At 38.4% G+C, this 19,822-nt stretch overlaps 1 protein-coding gene across 1 annotated transcript in view; it reads left to right on the top strand.

Annotated features, from left to right (window-relative positions):
• LOC126458265 (exostosin-3) overlaps positions 1-19,822 on the top strand; it is a 154,239-nt gene that overhangs the window by 105,412 nt on the left and 29,005 nt on the right. The window contains exons 10-11 of the mRNA XM_050095189.1: positions 2,829-2,954; positions 16,785-16,912. Coding sequence (XP_049951146.1) covers positions 2,829-2,954; positions 16,785-16,912 — 254 coding nt within the window. The remainder of the gene's footprint in view (positions 1-2,828; positions 2,955-16,784; positions 16,913-19,822) is intronic.

The following is a 19,822-nucleotide window of genomic DNA, read 5'->3' as shown; positions in this document are numbered from 1 at the left end:
GTGTACTTGTAGGACAGCCTTTGTTTTCTAGCTGCGAGCAGGTGCTGCACAATGTTCCTGCAGTCTTCACACTTTTAAATACATCTCATGGACTGGCCTTTTTCTGTTTTCTCCATGTTTTATAGCATTTGAAGGTCACTGCCTGACTGTGTTTTTTAAAGCAATGTGAGACAACTTTAAAATGACTTTGAAAAAAAAAATCAGTGTGAAAGATTAGAAGATTTCAAAGCACTCATAAATATAAAATGTTTCGACATATTGAGTCACTGGTAGCTGAATGTGTAGCGTACAAATCTTGTAATTGTGATGTCTTTGTTTTGATTCTCACTAATAGGAAGCTTCTTTCTTGTATTTAATTATTAACAAATATGGAATCCAGAATGAGATTTTCACTCTGCAGCGGAGTGTGCGCTGATATGAAACTTCCTGGCAGATTAAAACTGTGTGCCCGACCGAGACTCGAACTCGGGACCTTTGCCTTTCGCGGGCAAGTGCTCTACCAACCGAGCTACCGAAGCACAACTCACGCCCGGTACTCACAGCTTTACTTCTGCCAGTACCTCATCTCCTACCTTCCAAACTTTACAGAAGCTCTCCTGCGAACCTAGCAGAACTAGCACTCCTGAAAGGAAGGATATTGCGGAGACATGGCTTAGCCACAGCCTGGGGGATGTTTCCAGAATGAGATTTTCACTCTGCAGCGGAGTGTGCGCTGATATGAAACTTCCTGGCAGATTAAAACTGTGTGCCCGACTGAGACTCGAACTCGGGACCTTTGCCTTTCACGGGCAAGTGCTCTACCAACGGAGCTACCGAAGCACGACTCATGCCTGGTACTCACAGCTTTACTTCTGCCAGTACCTCGTCTCCAACCTTCCAAACTTTACAGAAGCTCTCCTGCGAACCTAGCAGAACTAGCACTCCTGAAAGAAAGGATATTGCGGAGACATGACTTAGCCACAGCCTGGGGGATGTTTCCAGAATGAGATTTTCACTCTGCAGCGGTATGAAACTTCCTGGGAGATTATAACTGTGTGCCCGACCGAGACTCGAACTCGGGACCCTTGCCTTTCGCGGGCAAGTGCTCTACCAACGGGCACACAGTTTTAATCTGCCAGGAAGTTTCATATCAGCGCACACTCCGCTGCAGAGTGAAAATCTCATTCTGGAAACATCCCCCAGGCTGTGGCTAAGCCATGTCTCCGCAATATCCTTTCTTTCAGGAGTGCTAGTTCTGCTAGGTTCGCAGGAGAGCTTCTGTAAAGTTTGGAAGGTAGGAGACGAGGTACTGGCAGAAGTAAAGCTGTGAGTACCGGGCGTGAGTCGTGCTTCGGTAGCTCGGTTGGTAGAGCACTTGCCCGCGAAAGGCAAAGGTCCCGAGTTCGAGTCTCGGTCGGGCACACAGTTTTAATCTGCCAGGAAGTTTCAAATATAGAATCATAATTTTTTAATAAAAATAAAATATTTTTATTTTTAATTACCAATTGCATGAAAATAAGAGTACTGGTATTTACACTGTATTAAAATTTGGTACAAAATGCAAAACATCAAATATAAAATATAATTTCATAAAATATTATGATTCAGTATTTGTTAATTAACATTTCAGTTTGTTAATAATTAAATAAAAGTAGAAAGGTTCAGTGACCGCACTTGTGTATTCACAAGCAAGAAAGAGACAGATATAGCTGTGGTATTCTAAGAAGTGAAGAACTGTACTGTGCTAAATGTCTAGTAATGATTAACCACTACTCAACACTTTCATTTGACATACCCCTTACATACTTTTCCTTTAAATGAATCACTATCACAGTAGTTTCTAATTATTAAATCTGTACTGTGCTAAATGTCTAGTAATGATTAACCACTACTCAACACTTTCATTTGACATACCCCTTACATACTTTTCCTTTAAATGAATCACTATCACAGTAGTTTCTAATTATTAAATTTTTTCATAAATATCTGAGTCTCATTCTCTCTTTCCAAATGTGTTTTGCTGCTAACAGGTGATCAGATTTGTTTAATAAGGCATGTCATACAACCAAATCTTGTAAATAGAATATAGTTCTGAGAGTCTCTTTATTCATCTTGAAGTTCAATTCTTTGTATCATAAAATCTGAAGTAATTCCTTATATTATTTGGTGTAGTGCAGAAATTTAATCCTAAAAACATATTTGTGCATATTGCTAATGAAATTCCATATGTTCCTTCTCTTTTGAGACAAGCACTTGAAATTCTATGTGCCATACTAAAATATTATGGCATTAATGGCATCCCTTTTGCATGGATGGACTCTTATATTCATAACAGAAGGCAGAGTGTTAAGTTGTCAGACTGTGTCTCAGGAATAAAGTAGCCTCAGAATGGAAGAACATAATATGTGGATCTCCCAAGTATTATTACTGAGCCCTTAAAAGGTGATTATAAACCTTAATGATGGCTGATGACACAAGCTTACTAATCAAGAATACAAGCTCCATCTTGCCACAAAGAATTTAGATGGTGGCTGAACAGACATGCTACAATTTGTTTACAGGAATCAGTTTATATCATGCAAACAGTAATGTTATTTACTTTGAACCGAGCAAGAAAGATCTGCCAGCATTAGCTCAGGTCAAAATAGTTTTCTCGTAGAAAATCTCTGTTGTGTTGATTTAAACACAAGTGTTGGTTTGTTTTCCATATTTTCACTCCCCCCTCCCCCTCTGTGTGTATGGTTTCATGTTAGAGCATGTCTTACTGGTACTATTGTTGCTTTAACTTTTTTTAACACATTTCTTGTATTTTGAAATTACTATGATTAAACAAAGTATTTACATTTCAGGTGCTTATCAACTCCCTCAGTAGACTTTATGGCTTACCATATCTTCATAAGGTGGTGGTTGTTTGGAATTCTCCAAAGCCTCCATTGGAAGACTTACGCTGGCCTGATATTGGTGTTCCTGTTCATGTACGTTGGTGATAAATTTATTACTCGTTTTTAGGTAATGATGTTACTTATTAGACCACACTGTATTTATGTATACTGTCCTGATTGTGTTATGTTCAGTATTGTGGTGCTCGTACATGTTTTATTTGATTTTACTGTTGTTCAGTACTTTCTAACATATGTGACAGGAGTGCAACAGTAAATCAGGTGTGCATTATTGTCCATCCTAGTACAGAACAGTATGTTGCCTTCTAAAAGCATTTTCATAAATGCAACTACATGGATGTAATTATGACTCAACATTGTGTCTTTCTTGAAGAGGTTTGAGTGATGTAAATATACCAAATCATCTCATCTCTTCAGTATAATGATACTTCAGAAATAAAACAGCTCAAATATTCCATTTGTGCATGGTACCAGTAGCTGCTGTATCAATAATTTTTTAAAACTAGTACTGTTGTATAAATCTATTGAAATGGATTTTTTGTGGTGAAGAATGTTTAGTTTTATTCAATTAAAACATCAATAATGGTTGGGTTTATCCATTTCTTGATTACAGAGTGGATGTCATGCCTACATGCATGTTTCACTAATTCTCTCAAATGATTTGATTTGATTATATTCAGTTCCCTTTGTTTTACTTCTGTTGATGTTCATCTTCTATCCTCATTTCAAGACACTGTCTATTCAGTCCAACTGATCTTTCAAGTCCTTTGGCGTCTCTGACAATATTACAATGTTACTGGCAAACCACTCTGTTGTTATTTCTTCTCACTGAGCTTTAATCCCCATTCCAAATTTCTCCTCATGTTCGTTGACTCTTGCTCATTGTAGAGACTGAATATCAGAGATAGGGTACAATACTGTCTCACTCCCTCCTCAACTATTGCTCCCCTTTCACATCCTTTGACTCTTGTAACTGTCGTGGTTTCTGTGCAAGTTGTGTATAACCTTTTGCTCTCTGTGTTTTACCCCTGCTACCTTCAGAATTTCAAAGAGTGCATTCCAGTTGACGTTGCAAAAGCTGCCTCCAAATCTGCAAAAGCAATAAATGTAGGTTTGCTTTCCCTTAACCTTTCTTCTAAAATAAGTCATAGGGCCAAGATTGCTGCACGTGTGAACCCAAATTGATCTTTCCCTGAGGTCAACTTCTACCAGTTTTTCCATTCTTCTGTAAATAATTAGTGTCAATATTTCACAACCATGACTTGTTAAACTGATGGTTCAGTAATATTCATACCTACCTTCTTCGGAAATTGAAGTGCTTACTACATTCTATAATGAAATAATAAGCAGCCAGTTGGATAAAAGAAATTTAATTTCTTTACCAATTTCAGATGGTTATGTGTACCGCATTATTTGTGAGTGTCAGTAATAAAGTGCATACAGCACAAAGCCATGGTCCTACAAAATATATTCAGGAGCAATAAGTAACACAATACTGAATCCATTAATACAATAAGAGCTCTTAGATGCCCACATGTAGTTCACTGCTTGAAGTGTAAGGCTATTTTGCCCATCTCGTGTATTGTGCATGTCAGGTGGAAGAGTTTTGTCATGCCTGACTCTCCCAAGAATGTCAGTAATTCTAAGGGAATGTCATCTACTCCAGGTGCATCGTTTCCACTTAGGTCTTTCAGTGCTCTGCCAGATTCTCCCCCCCCCCCCCCCCTCTCCCCCAGCTTTATGTACTTCCTCTTCACTTTTTGTAATATTGTGCTCATTTTCAGTTCCCTTGTATAACCTTTCTAAATATACTTTCTGCCTTTTGCCTTCCCCTCTCTTCTTAATTCTTCCTTGTTCTTCCTGTGCGGGTGGTCCCGATGGAGGTTCGAGTCCTCCCTCGGGCATGGGTGTGTGTATTTGTCCTTAGGATGTTTTAGGTCAAGTAGTGTGTAAGCTTAGGGACTGATGACCTTAGCAATTAAGTCCCATAAGATTTCACACACTTTTTTTTTTACCCGGTTTCAGTTCAACATTGCCTGATGCTCCCTCTGTAACTTTTAAAAACAGCGGTTCTTCAATTTATCCACGTCCCATCTCCTTAAATTACTACTTTTGTGCAATTTCTGCAGTTTTAACCTGTCTTTCATAATGAGTAGATTATGGTCAGAGCCCTCATCTGTTCTTGGAAATGTCCTACAGTTTAAAATCTGGTTTTGAGATCTGTGTCTTAACATTTTGTAATTAATTTGAAATCTTCCAGTGTTCTTACATCTCTTTCATGTATACATTGCTCTTTCATGGTTTTTAAACCAAATGTTTAAACAGTGACTAAATTATCCTCTGCAGGTGGACTGTCCTCGAGTCTATCAAATTTTTGTGAACTGTATTATTGCTTTCAGGTTCTCAGTAATCTAGTACTTTTTACAAAGAGTAGTCTGCGGCATTGGCCCCTTACTTATCTTGCATAATCGTGAATCTCTCACCCAGTGCAAAGTCCCAAATACTGGAAAAAGATGCAGTTGACTACTGTAAGAAGTGTAAAAGAACCAATATCCTTAACATCAGATTGCTGCAGAATTCTAGAACACATTCTGAATTGAAATGTAATAAATTTCCTAGAGACTGAAAAGCTTATACCCATGAATTAACAAGGTTTTAGAAAGTGTCGCTCGTGTGAAACACAGCTCACTCTGTTCTCACATGATATACTGCTTACTATGGATGAAGGGTAACAGGCAGATTCCATATTCCTAGATATCCGAAAAACATTTGACATGGTACTCCAATGCTGACTGCTGATGAAGGTACAAGGATGCGGAATAGGTTCCCAGATATGTAATTGGCTTGAAGTCTTATTAAGTTATAGAACCCAGTATGTTGTTCTCAATGACGAGCGTTCATCAGACACTAGAGTATCGTCAGGAGTGCTCCAGGAAAGCGTGATAAGACCACTGTTATTTTTTGTGTACATAAATGATGTAGTGGACAGTGTGGGCAGCAATCTGTGGTCGTTTTCTGATGATGCTGTGGTGTATGGGAAGGTGTCAAAGATGAGTGACTGTGGAACGATGCAAGATGGCTTGGATGAAATTTCTAGTTGGTGTGATGATGGCACCTGGCACGAAATGAAGAAAAATGTAAATTAATGTGGGTGAGTAGGAAAAACAATCCTGTAATGTTCGGATACAACATTAGTAATATCCTGCTTAATACAGTCACGTCATTTAAATATCTGGGCATAAAGTAACAAAGTAAGTAAATGGAATAGGCATGTGAGGATTGTAGCAGGGAAGGCAAATGGTCTACTTCAGATTATTGGGATAATTTTAGAAAATTGTGGTTCATCTGTAAAGGAGACCATATATAGGACCCTGGTGCAACCTAGTCTTGAGTACTGCTCTAGTGTTTGGGATCCTCAACGGGTCAGATTAAAGGAAGACATCAAAGCAGTTCAGAGATAGTCTGCTAGGTTTGTTGCCAGTAGGTTTGAGTAAAGTGCAAGTGTTGCGGAGATGCTTTGGGAACTCAAATGGGAGCCCTTGGAAGGAAGGCGATGTTCTTTTCATACGGTGGCTTGCAGAGGATGTATGTAGGTGTAGCTCTATTCAGTCAGGAATGCCATTCCTGTTTAAACCTCTATCGTGGTTGTCCCATTCACGTAAAAACTAGTGGTCTTTTGTGTAAACTCTGTTCAGGAAATAAGCAAACAACTTTCAGATTGCAACATATGAACTACAAGGTTGTGCTGAAAAGTAATGCCTGTGAATGTTTTAATCTGTTTTCAGTATTGGTTGAGGTATTGCATGCTGTGCATATTACTCAGTTGACTTTCCCGCTTTGCTGATGCAAGTTGCAACCCTCTGCTGCAAGACAACTCAAAATTGTAGCATGTAATGTAACTATGTCAGTGTGTGAGAAGCATCATGCTGGAATCCCTCAAAAAACCGGAAGCATGAATTCAAAAAGTTTGTTCGTACATGGAGCACCCTGTCCTTCCTCATGACAATGCTAGCCGACACATGAGTACTGTGACATATGCAACAATTGATTCTATTTTCATCTCTTTCCAAAACTTAAATAAAGCCTTCAAGGATTTCACATTGATAATGATGAAGTCGTGCATGCAGAAGTGAGGTTGTGGCACCTTCAACAAAGTCAGACAGTACATAGTGACAATATTAATGAACTGGCCTTTTGATGAGAGAAACATGTTCATTGCCAGGATAGCTAAGTTGAGAAATAAATATTTATCAAAAAACAAAGATGATGTGACTTACCAGACGAAAGTGCGGGCAGGTCGAAAGACACACAAACAAACACAAACATACACACAGTTTGTTGCGAAAGCTTGAATTTTGTGTGCATGTTTGTGTTTGTTTGTGTGTCTTTCGACCTGCCAGTGCTTTCGTTTGGTAAGTCACATCATCTTTGTTTTTTGATAAATTTTTCCCACGTGGAATGTTTCCCTCTATTATATTGAGAAATAAATATGTAGACATGAAGAATAAAGATGTAAAATGTTCATAACATTTGTTTTATTTAAAAAGATTTAAGAGTTTTCACAAAAAAATTGGAGGCATTACTTTTCTATGATTATATGAATGTGTTGTATCTGGTTTTTCCCCCTCTTCTCTTCCAGACATGTCCCAATGCAGCTGCTGAGTCCCATAGTGCTTGGAGCCATTTGAGCCTAATGCAGCTGACATCAGTAATCCCTTTCCTTTCTCCCCACCTTCATCTTCAACTTACATATAGCGCCATTACTTTTCAGCACATATTTTAGTTTTGCACAAATGAAAGCTAAGTTCTCATTACATTTTTTCATATTCACAGTATTAAGTGCAGATATTGACACGTACTTGTTGTTATAATGGAGGAACACTGCTTTGAGATTTTTTTTTTTTTTTTTTTGACAAATCAATGAAAAATCTCCACTCATTCACATCAAACTGTATGTTAAATTTACCTAACAATCCTGCATTGCTACTATGAAAAATTAGGTCAAATTCTATGTGAAAATATGAGAAGATCCCTTCTTTTCTCTTCATGTACCACAAGAAAGATGTTCAGGAACAAAGGCTTTCTTTTTATTTAACATGTACCATAATAGTTTTCATAAATTCTAAAAAGACCAAAGTCTCTCACTGAATTATTCAGTTCAGCCTATGTGGCTGCCTCTGTCAAATAGACCAATGGAAAAATCAGGATGCAGATGCTGAGTCGCTGATAGGCACAACAAAAAGACTCACAAACACTATTGATTGAGGGAAGAATGTTGGAGTGAAGGATGTGCTGTAATGATAACTCCCATCTGCGCAGCTCAGGAAATTTGGTGTTTGTGGGGAGGATCAAGATGTCACGGGTTGTGAAACAGCCATTGAAATCTCACATGTTGTGCTCTGTTGCTTGTTGCGCCATTGGGTGGTCCACCTTGTTTCGGCAACAGTTTGGCAGTGGCCATTCATTCTAGTTGACAGCTGGTTGGTTTTCAAACCAATGTAAAACACTGTACAGTGACTGCAGCAGAGCTGGTATATAACATGGCTGCTTCCACAGGTGGCATGACCTCTGATGGGGTAGGATAAGCCTGTGACAGAACTGGTGTAGTTGGTGCTGGGTGGATGGGTTGGGCAAGCATTGCACCTGGGTCTTCCACAGGGGTATGATCCCTGTGGCAGGGGATTGGGTGTGGGAGGGCATGGGGATGGACTAGGATGTTGTAGAGGTTGGGTGGGCAGTGGAACACCACTTTGGGAGGGATTGTGAAAGTATCTTGGGTAGGATGTCTCTCATTTCAGGGCATGATTATAGATAATCAAAGCCTTGATGAAGGACATGGCTCAGTCATTCCAGTGCAGCATGGTATTGGGTGACAAGTGGGGCGCTTCTTTGTGGTTGGTTCGTAGGATGAGTTTGAGGATCAGGTGTGTGTGAGGATATGGCATGGGAGATCTGTATGTGAATCAGGTCTGGAGGGTATTGCCTGTCTGTGAAGACCTTTATGAGGCCTTTAGCATACTGGGCAAGGGACTTTTCATCACTGCAGATGCATCTACCATGGGTGGCCAGGCTGTACAGGCTCCCCACCACTACCAGCTTTTCTGAGCTGTACAGATGGGAGCTATTATTACACTACATCCTTTGCCTCCCTGACCTTCCTGGCCTAAACCCAAGGTAACTCGCTGCCCCCTCCCCCCTCCCCCCAATAGTGTGTGTGTGTGTGTGTGTGTGTGTGTGTGTGTGTGTGTGTGTGCGTGCGTGCGTGCGTGTGTGCGCACATGTTTTTTCTACAAGCTTGAAAAAGGTAGTGCTTTCCAAATGCTAGCCAAGTTCTCCATCTTTTGCCATGTGTACCTGTCGATGACGCAATGCTTCTGCCTCTCAGTGAGTTGTCTCCTTTATTTGTAAATCTCAACCAGAACTTTTCATACAGTGAAACACAGCACTCCCTTCCTCACCCAGATGCTTTACAAGGAAATTCATGTATGTACCCATGCATACATGCTTACCATCTGAACAGTCATGTCAATCTTAGTGTAATAGTCTTTTCTTCAGTAGGAAACTCAGCCAAATATCTGAGAAATGCCAAATCTTCAGTGCGCATGTATACCAGGTGTCTCTGCTGAGAATTGTCAGGTGCATTTTCTATGGTGTTTGGCAGATATTTGCAGTTTTGTTTCCTGCAGTGTGTAGCTGGAATCACCCCAAACACATACTGTTTATCATGTCTTTCATGTGATGCCCATTGTCAATGGAAAGCATCAGTTTGTTTCCCATTATAAAAGAAAAACTATTTTTGAAGCAGATTTTTCCATGCCCATTCGACAGATAAGCCCCAAATTAGTCTATTGTGATATTTGTTTTATCAATATGTACTAACAGGGGTAGTAAAATACTCAAGGAGCAACTTGCAAGCCACACGGTCAGCTACCGCCCTGCAGCAGCACTACTCAGTTGCTTCTTGTCTACTGGTTATTCTTCGTGTTTTACTGACACTGTTAATACGTATCAATAAACTGAGTATCATACTAGATCAATCTGGGGCTGCTCTGTTGATAGGGCACATAAAATTCCACTTTAAAAATTATTTTGTTTGTAACAAGATGTAAACCAATGCATTCTGTTGACAGTGGTCATCACATGAAATGTGATGAGCAGTGTTTGGGCTGACTCCCATTTACAAATTGCAAATATCTGCCAAAAACCCAGAGGAAATACATCTGGTGACTTTTAGGAGAGAGACTGTGTACATTCAGTTATCCCAAGGGTGACCAACACTCTCATATTTCCTGGGATCTCCCATATTAAAGCTCTTCTCTCTCTCTCTCTCTCTTTTTCTCTCTCTCTCTGTCTCTGTTTCTCATTTTTTTTAAATGCTCCCGGCCCACTAATTGACCACCTGTTTGTTCCATATGTTTTGTTAGTGATCACTACTGTAAATATTAATCATGGGAAGTACTGTCGATAGCCCAAATTCACTGACTGACAGATTTCTAAAAGTTTTCATATAATAATTGACAATATTGTCAACATCTAGTCTTTCTTGTTCGTACTTCTACAGAAAGAAGATGGTTTGGTTCAAGGGAATGCGAGGAGCCACAAAAGAGTGATATAAGATAGGGGAATGTTACTTAGTTCTCTGCCAGTACTGGCAATACACGGTTGCGCTCTCCTCATAACGATCAGCAGTTATGATATAAGCAACACACAGAAGTACCAAGGACCCATAAAAGCAGATTGTAGGCACATTCATGTTTAAACTCATTTGTTGTCATTTCTCAGTTGCCTCATGACACATTTCGCCAGCAAGAAAAGTATTATGCTGGTGTTTTTTTTTTTTTTTTAGTATCTCAGTTTTTACTCGTTTCAAGAAAATGCTATACAGTTGTGCAGTTTAAATTTATTGTGACTAAATCTCCCTTAAACCGCCCTTAAAATCATAATCAAATGTTAGTCATTTCCCTTAAAACCATGATGAAATGTTGGTCGTCTTAGTTATCCCATATCAAACAGTCTTGGGTGCCGATGGAAATTCCCCTTAAACTCTCCTCAACCCAGCTTGTATTTAGGTCCCAGCCCATTTTTTTGGTTGAAAATGTATTATCATGAACTATACTTCTCTTTATGTTTTTCTGTAAACTCCCTGTCTCCATTCAGATTAGATGACTTCTGACTTATGACATAGTCTTTAATCTGTTTGAAAGATAGAACAAAATCATTACAAGAACCACTTCCATAAGTAGTCCTAAAACTTAATGTCTGCAGATTTCAAGGTTGCAGCAGTCTGTTTGAAACAGCTTTAAAATTTCTGAAAAAGTTAAATATTCCAAGAAATATTTAATGAAATTAAGTCAGACTTAATTATATTTATTTCCACATGTTAAGTGATATCCCACACCCAGCCTAGGCAAAAGTCCAGCATTCAAGGCTCATTAACAACTTCACAGCACATAGCAAGCTATACTTCCTTCTCCACCATAAGAAGACTAACTAGATGACTACGCAAGTTGGTGACCCCTTCTAACCTGTGGCTAAATAAGCCACTCATTTCTGAACATGTGGGACACCAAAACAATAGTAACTGCAACATACAGTGAAACCCCACTTTAACACTTTTCAAGGGATGTCAAAAAATGGTGTAACATGTAGGAAAATGTAAAATGTGGTAAATAACATTTTAAGCTGTAAAATTTATGCACTTTACGTGTGATATATGACTTACCAAACGGGAGAGCGGTGGTAGATAGGCACAATAAAAAAAACACACAAACACACACACAAAATTTCAAGCTTTCGCAACCAATGGTTGCTTTGTCAGGAAAGAGGGAAGGAGAGGGAAAGATGAAAGGATGTGGGTTTTAAGGGAGAGGGTAAGGAGTCATTCCAATCCTGGGAGCGGAAAGACTTACCTTAGGGGGAAAGAAAGGACAGGTATACACTCGCGCGTCCACACACACACACACACACACACACACACACACACACACGGGATATGTGTGTGTGAGTGTAAGTCACATCATCTTTGTTTTTAGATATATTTTTCCCATGTGGAATGTTTCCCTCTATTATATATATCTGGCATCAAAAGATTTATCAGGGACTTGTTTATTATCTAATAAACTGGAACTGATAACTGTCTGGGAAGTAGGAACATTTGACTCAATTTCATATGTCATAATCGATGTTTGAAAGCCTGCAGCTGTCATTTGTTATTTAAATACTGAAATACTGCATTACTTATGTATTTTTTCATGCTTAGCACAGCATATTTCGAGAATTTTTTCTGTTGTCAGGGGCAAATATGCAAATAAGTATTTTGTGTTGCATTTGGATGTGTTGATCTGCGTCTCTCCTGTAGATGTCTTTTTGAGGTGATCAGGTACTGTGCCGCCTCAGTTATATAGAAAACCACACACTCGCAAACTATCACTCACATTGTTTGTGTAACATCGCAAACAAAAATACATACATAAATACTGCACTTGACAATGAGAATAAATTCTTGAAACATGTTTTGCTCAGCATGAAAAACTTGTGTAACCAGCGCAATCATTTGAGAAACGCAAAAGTGAATGATGGTGTCAACTAGCGCTACATGTGGCCAAACGCTAAAATGCGCTAAATATGTTTCGACAAAGTTGACACAATTATAATAACGATCACAAAAATGTGTTGTGCAGTAGAGACAATTTGGAAACAGTTGCTGTGATTGGTCATAATATATTTAGTCGTACAAACCTAGTTACTTCCATCAACCATGATGCCAAGTAGAGCTTGGCAGCAGCAGAAGATATGGCATTAATTGTTGCAATTGTTACACGTTTACTGGTTCAAATCTGCTGTGTAAAGCCCTCTGGTGTAAAGAAACTTGACCACATACTATTTATAAACACTACTGGATGGCCAACATCATGCCAGCGTCATATTTTTCTCCATGAACACTTTTTTGTAATGCGTAAATCACAGGAAAATTATAAATATGTTGACACAAAATCGGGTGCAAAGTAACATTGTGGACATAGGTAATTTGATGGGAACAATAAAAAACGTCGTAAACAGCGGGAAAACATTAATTCTAGGAACGTAAAAGGGGGGTTATACTGTAGATGCTTGTGGTTATTGAAGTTGGGAAGCTATATCAGTTTTGTGATTCCTTATATATGGGTTTATGTCATTTATTGTGGACTGCAGAGTAATTTTTGTGTTTCCTAATTGTTGCTTGTTGTTTACCTCATGGAGTTTAATTTTTGTAGAATGTTTGTTATATACGGACTGTTACTGTTCCACCCTTTGCATGTACCATATTTACTCGAATCTAAGCCGCACTTTTTTTCCAATTTTTGCTATCCAAAAAACCGCCTGTGGCTTAGAATCGAGTGAAAAGTAAGTGGAAGTTCTGAAAAATGTTGGTAGGTGCCACCACAACTAACTTCTGCTGTCGTATATACAGACATGCTTTGCAGGCACAAAGATAAATACTGGCGCCAAAACCTCTGCGTCAGTAAAAAAAATTTAAAAAGAGGTTAGAAGATCAGCTTTTTTCTCCGCCCCGAGTTTGGACTACTGCATTTTCATACATTATCCAACGAAGTAAATAGAAATTCCGTATTCTACATCTTCGAGTGTAGCAGCCTTACAAATATTCGTAGCAACAAAAATAAATTTCTTTACACAAAAATACCAACAATGCACAAGGCATTAGGATTGTTGCATGAGTTGATATGCTGGGCCTTATTAACATTTCACGTAGTGGCACATATTGCTTCGTGGAATTTTGTGAAGAACTTTCATTATAGTGCCAAATTCAAGAGGGGAGTTATTTCTTTTGCGGAAAAAAGTTCTAATTGTGCTGCAGATTTGCAATACGAGATTGATGAGAGCAACATCAGGCGACTGCAGAGAGACAAATTATTTGAATGATCAAGTAGCAGGAAAGTATTTAGTGGGCCAAAGTGTGGCCGATATCATGCACTAGAAGTGATTTTAAATGAATTTGTTAAGGAACAGCGTCAGAAATTCCTGGCTGTGAACGCCAAAATTTTAAAAATTAAGGCACATGAAATTGCTGGAGAGCAAGAAATCGAAAATTTTAAGGCTTGTTGCAGCAGGATTGATCTGTTTATGAAGCGCTGGGGTGTTTCACTTCGGAGGCAAACTTCAGTTGCACAGAAGCTGCCAAAAAATTATGAAGAAAAACTTGTGGAATTTCAGTGCTTCATAATTAGGCGGCGTACAGAAAAGCAATACCTTCTTCGTCCGATAGTAAATGCTGACCAAACTCCCATATATTTTGACATGCCATCAAATTATACGGTTGAAGCCAAAGGAAAGAAAGACATAAGTGTTCTTACATCAGGGGGTGAAAAACAGCGGATGTCCGTCATGCTTGCTTGCGCAGCAGATGGACATAAATTACGCCCATTCATAATTTTCAAGCGAAAGACTTTACCGAATTCAGAAGTGTTTCTAAAAACTGTAATTGTACGAGCAAACGAAACTGGGTGGTTTTCGGAGGACATGGTGCTGGAATGGATTGGGCGTGTGTGAAATTGTCGTCCTGGTGCAATGCTCGGTTTACGCAGTCTGTTGGTATTAGATGCATACACCGGCCATACAACACCTGCAGTAAAATGAAAATTAGAGGAAAGCAAAACAGACTTGGCAGTAATGCCAGGCAAGATGACTTCAATTCTGCAACCACTTGACGTCTGTTTGAATAAACAATTTAAGGGCGAGCTTAAATGCATGTACACAGCCACAGACTGGCTTTCGAAAAGTGGCAGTCAACTGACACCAACAGGACGTGTAAAACGCACAAGTTTTTCGCAAGTGTGTCAATGGATTTATGATGCATGGAAGTGTGTTCCAAATCAGACTGTGCAACAAGCATTTAAAAAATGTTCGATATCCAATGCACTAGATGGTACGGAGGACGATGCTCTGTATGAAGAAATGAGCAACAAAGAATCGAGTGATAGTGATTCAGAATCATGACTGAGATTTTAAACATTTCGTACAAGATGTATTACAAACCTAATAAAATTTTGTTTTAAATTTCAGTGTTTGATTTCTAAGTTATTTTCATTCTTATTTTATAAGTGTTGCACAGGATAGAAAAGCATGGAGAGCAGCATCAAACCTGAAGACAACAACAACACACTCTGCATTTGAACTCGTCACTAAAAATCTACTACGAAAATCTGACTGGCAGGACTGTTGGGGATGTATGTCAATATGGCCAACTCTACGTTCTGAATTTTTTCCTACCAGTGACAAGAGATGTTTGCTAATAGGAACTTTTGTGAATCGTGAATCACATGCAGTTTTCTCTTCGCCATAAGAATAATACGAATGTAAACATTATGCCATGTATTCTTTAGTGTTTGCTGCTGTCTTATTTAAATCCTGTCTGCCTAATAAACTACGAAACTAGAGTGAGACAACAGCAAATGCAGAAGAATATACATACCATGTCATGTTTATATTCGTATTATTCTTATGCTGAATAGCGATAGTCAGAAATGAAGCACAATAACTGACTAGATTTTTAAATCTAAGATGACTAATTTCTGTGCGGAATGTAATGTACTAAAGAGGCGTCTGCAAAGATTTTCAAACAGAGAAAAATTTTCGCTAAACTCTTGTTCAGAACATCTTCTATCATATGCAGTCTATTATTTGGCTCTTGTTGATCATTATCAAAGAAAACAGCAGTGTAAGTAACAACAAATAGCAGTCTCTTGCCATTGTTTCGCTAATGAGACAATTCCTCTCTTTTTTTTAAAATTTTTTTTTATTGTAGGCTGCGATAGTGCACACAAAAGCAAGCCATGCCGCAAGCGGCGACAGGTCATAAACACTCATTATCAGAATGCGACAAACAATGCATGACACAGTACAATAATGTATTTTCAGCTTAGAGTGATGTAAACACCTATAACAAAGAGAACAGCACTTATCAGATCAAATCAAAATAAGCAATCAATTCAAACCAGACAAAGCACGTGGAAAAGGAAGGGTACCCATATAAATACAGACGGAGTGCCTGACGCATAGCAATGGCTACCTCATAAAGCTTAACTGTTAAGCTTACGACTCAAACCACACTACTGTAGCTGTACCTTCATCCATTTGACCTAAATTGTATCTCATGTTACAATGGACCAACTTTGTTTTGATTTGGAGGTGCGGTCTAATACTTCCCTCTCCCCTTGAATTTCGAGTCTCAAATTTCAGGTGTGGCTTAAATTCGGGAAATTTTTTTTTCCTTGATTTCGAGTCTCATGTTTCAGGTGCGGCTTAGATTCGAGTGCAGCTTAGATTCAAGTAAATACGGTAAATTAGAGAAAATTTGCAGTACCTTAGCAATTTACCCACAGATGTCTGACATTCAGGGTTTCAACATTGCTCCCCAGCTGGAAACCCAATAGCTTTTCATAAATTTGTTCCTACATTTGGCACAACAACTCATAATTTAGTTTTTGGAGTTGTTTGTTCACCGGCACTTTTTCATGATTATATTACTTCTCCCTCTATCTTTTCTCCCAGTCGTTTTGTCATTATATACTACTCTCCACAGTTTCATTTTTAATTCAGTTTTAGTTTGGAATAGCAGGTTTTAGGTTGACAGGTGTTTTGCAGTTAATTATATCTTAATTATCAAGTGAGGTGGCAGAGTAGTATGATGTAAGATACATGTTTGAGATGATAGTGATTCAAATCTCTGCTTGCCTACCCAGATTTAGTTTTCCATAGTTTCCTAAATCACTCAAGGCAAATGACAAGGTGGTTCCTTTGTAAAGGACATAGTGAATTTCCTTCCTTTGATATCATACTTAGATTAAAAGAACATGTAGTTCTGATATTTGTCATCTGCATTATAACATAATTCTGCACTTTTCATAGGTAGTGAAAGCAAGCCGCAACAGTTTGAACAACCGCTTTCTTCCATATGATGCAATTGAAACAGAGGCAGTGCTCTCTGTTGATGATGATGCACATTTACGTCATGATGAAATTATGTTTGGCTTTAGGTGAGTGCATTTTGTATCACTGTGAATATATTTTGTCGCAAAATATCAGTACAGCATGCACATACGGTCTGAGTGAAATGATTCTTTTGTGACTTAAAATTTGTATTATTCGTGTGTATGATATTTGGTTATAGAGTAGATGCATTTCACAAATTCTATGATAACCTTTCATGTTTTAAATATTTGTTCCATACTTCTGCTTTATTGTATTGGATGTAGGTTTGTAGAGCATTTTACCTGCCATCCTACAGGATGAAAAGTAATGTCAGATTTCCCAAATTGTAATTAAAAATAGTGCGAAGATAGTGTATGTTACTCAGAATAGGTGCTTCAGTCTGCTGTGAAATGTCACCCCATACTTAGGGACAGGAAAATTTCATGTAAATGATAACATGACAAATATCACAAAATCAGCAGATTTTATGACATAACATGAAATTAACATTTTTACAAAACTAGTGAAATTTGGTATTTTTTCTGTTACCACATAAAAATCTTATAAATCTGAAGTCGTTGATATTGGTAGCTGATAGTTATTTAATGTGGAAATTGGATCATGATTTTTATTCTTACGGCTGAGATACACAAATAACCTTAAAATAACTGTCTGGTTATTGTTTAAAAGCTGATGTCTAGATGAGGCATCAACCAGTAATGGCTTTATCTGCCGAAGTGAAATTTCTTGGCTGCTTTTTACAAGACATCATAGGAAAAAGTCATGTTTTGGAGAGATCTTCAGTGCAGTACATTTAATTAAACTGCATACAGATTGCATACTGTAACTTGTCTCCTACTGTAACTTGTCTCCTACTGTAACTTGGCCCCTCTCTGGTGAAAGTCAGCTTACTTCGTGCCACATCAGAATGTTTATACTCATTACCAGACTCAGCTACGTAAAAGTATTGTGTGCCATAACAATAAGGGGCCATTGTGAATCTAGCGTTTCATGTGCAGTGTTGTGTGTAGTGATTGTTAACATTATTTCCAAATATGAACAAAGAAGCTGTACTTTCCTTCTACTGACTTGCCATTAATCTTCAAGTCACTTCTGCAATGCATTAATTCATCATATGTTTGTTTCTTTTATAAGCTTTATGCTTGTTGCTCTGGAAGAAGGAGGCAGAGCTCATTTCGACAGCCACTGTGCTACAGACCAATTGCAAGCTTTCACATATTGTATCCTCTGGTCAGGGACCATGTTCAAGTGTGCAATCTATATTTTTGTAATACACAAATGTAAATATGAAAATCAGCAAATCAGCCCTTTAATATTTTCAAACAAGTAAATCGACATGGTACTTATAGGGTACTTATTATAAACTTTTGCTGCTTGAGAGGTCCCCACGAAAAATGAGTGATCGTAAGACAATTAATTGTATGGAAACATCATTGAAAGAAATACATTTTCATTTTCACATGAGAGGGTAACATTTGTTTATTGCATACCACGTTTACATTCCGGGTTACAAACTTCACATGGCAAAAGGTGGTGAGTAGTGTGAAGTTTGTACAGAGTACATTTCACAATTCTTTGCAGCACTTTCTGAACGGTGGGCCACAGAACGTTCAAATGCTCATGCACATTACGTCCAGCACTCTCAGCCATGGTAACAGTAACTTCTTCAGCAATTTGTGGTGCAATTGCCATTGGTCTCGCCCAGGAGAAATTCCCAAATAGCCAGGCAATTCAAACTACCGAATCAAGTTCTTCAATGCTGATGCTGAAAGAGGACCTTGCCATACTCCTTTAAGGCATCAATACTCACAAAGTGCAGCAGCACTATTACTGTTGTTTAGATGAAACAGCTTTATGAGTAAACTAGATAAAAAGTCAGTAGAGTCATATCTCAATGAGGGACTTGAAACTTTCAACTCAGGGCAGGAGCATATAGAGGAACTGTGGCTCAAGTTTAAAAGAACACTTGACCACACACTCGATAGATATGTACCTAATAGACAAACCATAATGATGGGGAACTTCCGTGGTATACAGTCAGTCTAAAGGAACTTCTAAAGAAACAGAGATTGCTACGTAATAGGTATCAAACAAAGCCTAGGGCTATAGATAGAGATGCTCATGAAATGCATTTGGCTATCAAGAGAGCAATGCCTTCAATGACTACCGTAACAGAATATTGCCAAATGATCTTTCAGAGAACCTGAAGAAATTCTGATCATATGTAAAGGGTGTTAATGGCACCAAGTTAGTGTCCAGTCCAAAGCAAATGAGACAATAACTGAAATTCAGTGCAGCAAAGCAAAAGCTGAAATACCTAACTCCATTTCCAAATGTTCCTTTACAAAGGAAAACCCAAGAGAATTGCCCCGATTTAATCCTTGAACCATTGAAAAGATGAACGAAATAAGTATTAGTGTTAAGGTCTTGAGAAACAGCTGAAATCATTAAAATTGAACAAAGTTCCAGGGCTCAATGGAATCCTTGTCAGATTCTGTACCAGATTTGTAGCTGAGTTAGCCCCTCTCCTAATTATAACCTATCATAGATCCCTCGAACAAAAAACTGTGCCCACTTCTTGGGAAAAAAACTAGATCACTCTCGTCTACAAGAAGGGTAGTGGACGTGGTTCACAAAACTACAGTCCAATATCCTTGACATCGATTTGTTGTAGAATCTTAGAACATATTCTGAGCTCAAATATAATGAGGTGTCTTGAACAGGATGACCACCTCCATCCCAACCATCATGGATTCCAAAAATGTTGATTATGTGAGACCCATCATACTTTTCTCACATGACATACAGAAGGCTTTGGATCAAGGCAGTCAGGTAGTGCAGTACTTCTTGATTTCCGAAAAGCATTTGACTCAGTACCACACCTATGGTTTTTGTCAAAAGTACAATCATATGGGGTGTCAAGTGAAATTTGTGACTGGATTGAGGACTTTTTG

Source organism: Schistocerca serialis, chromosome 2 (assembly GCF_023864345.2).
Source record: "Schistocerca serialis cubense isolate TAMUIC-IGC-003099 chromosome 2, iqSchSeri2.2, whole genome shotgun sequence".
Lineage (NCBI taxonomy): Eukaryota > Metazoa > Arthropoda > Insecta > Orthoptera > Acrididae > Schistocerca > Schistocerca serialis.
Note: the sequence above shows the minus strand (reverse complement) of the source record. Positions and strands in the feature narration are given on the sequence as shown.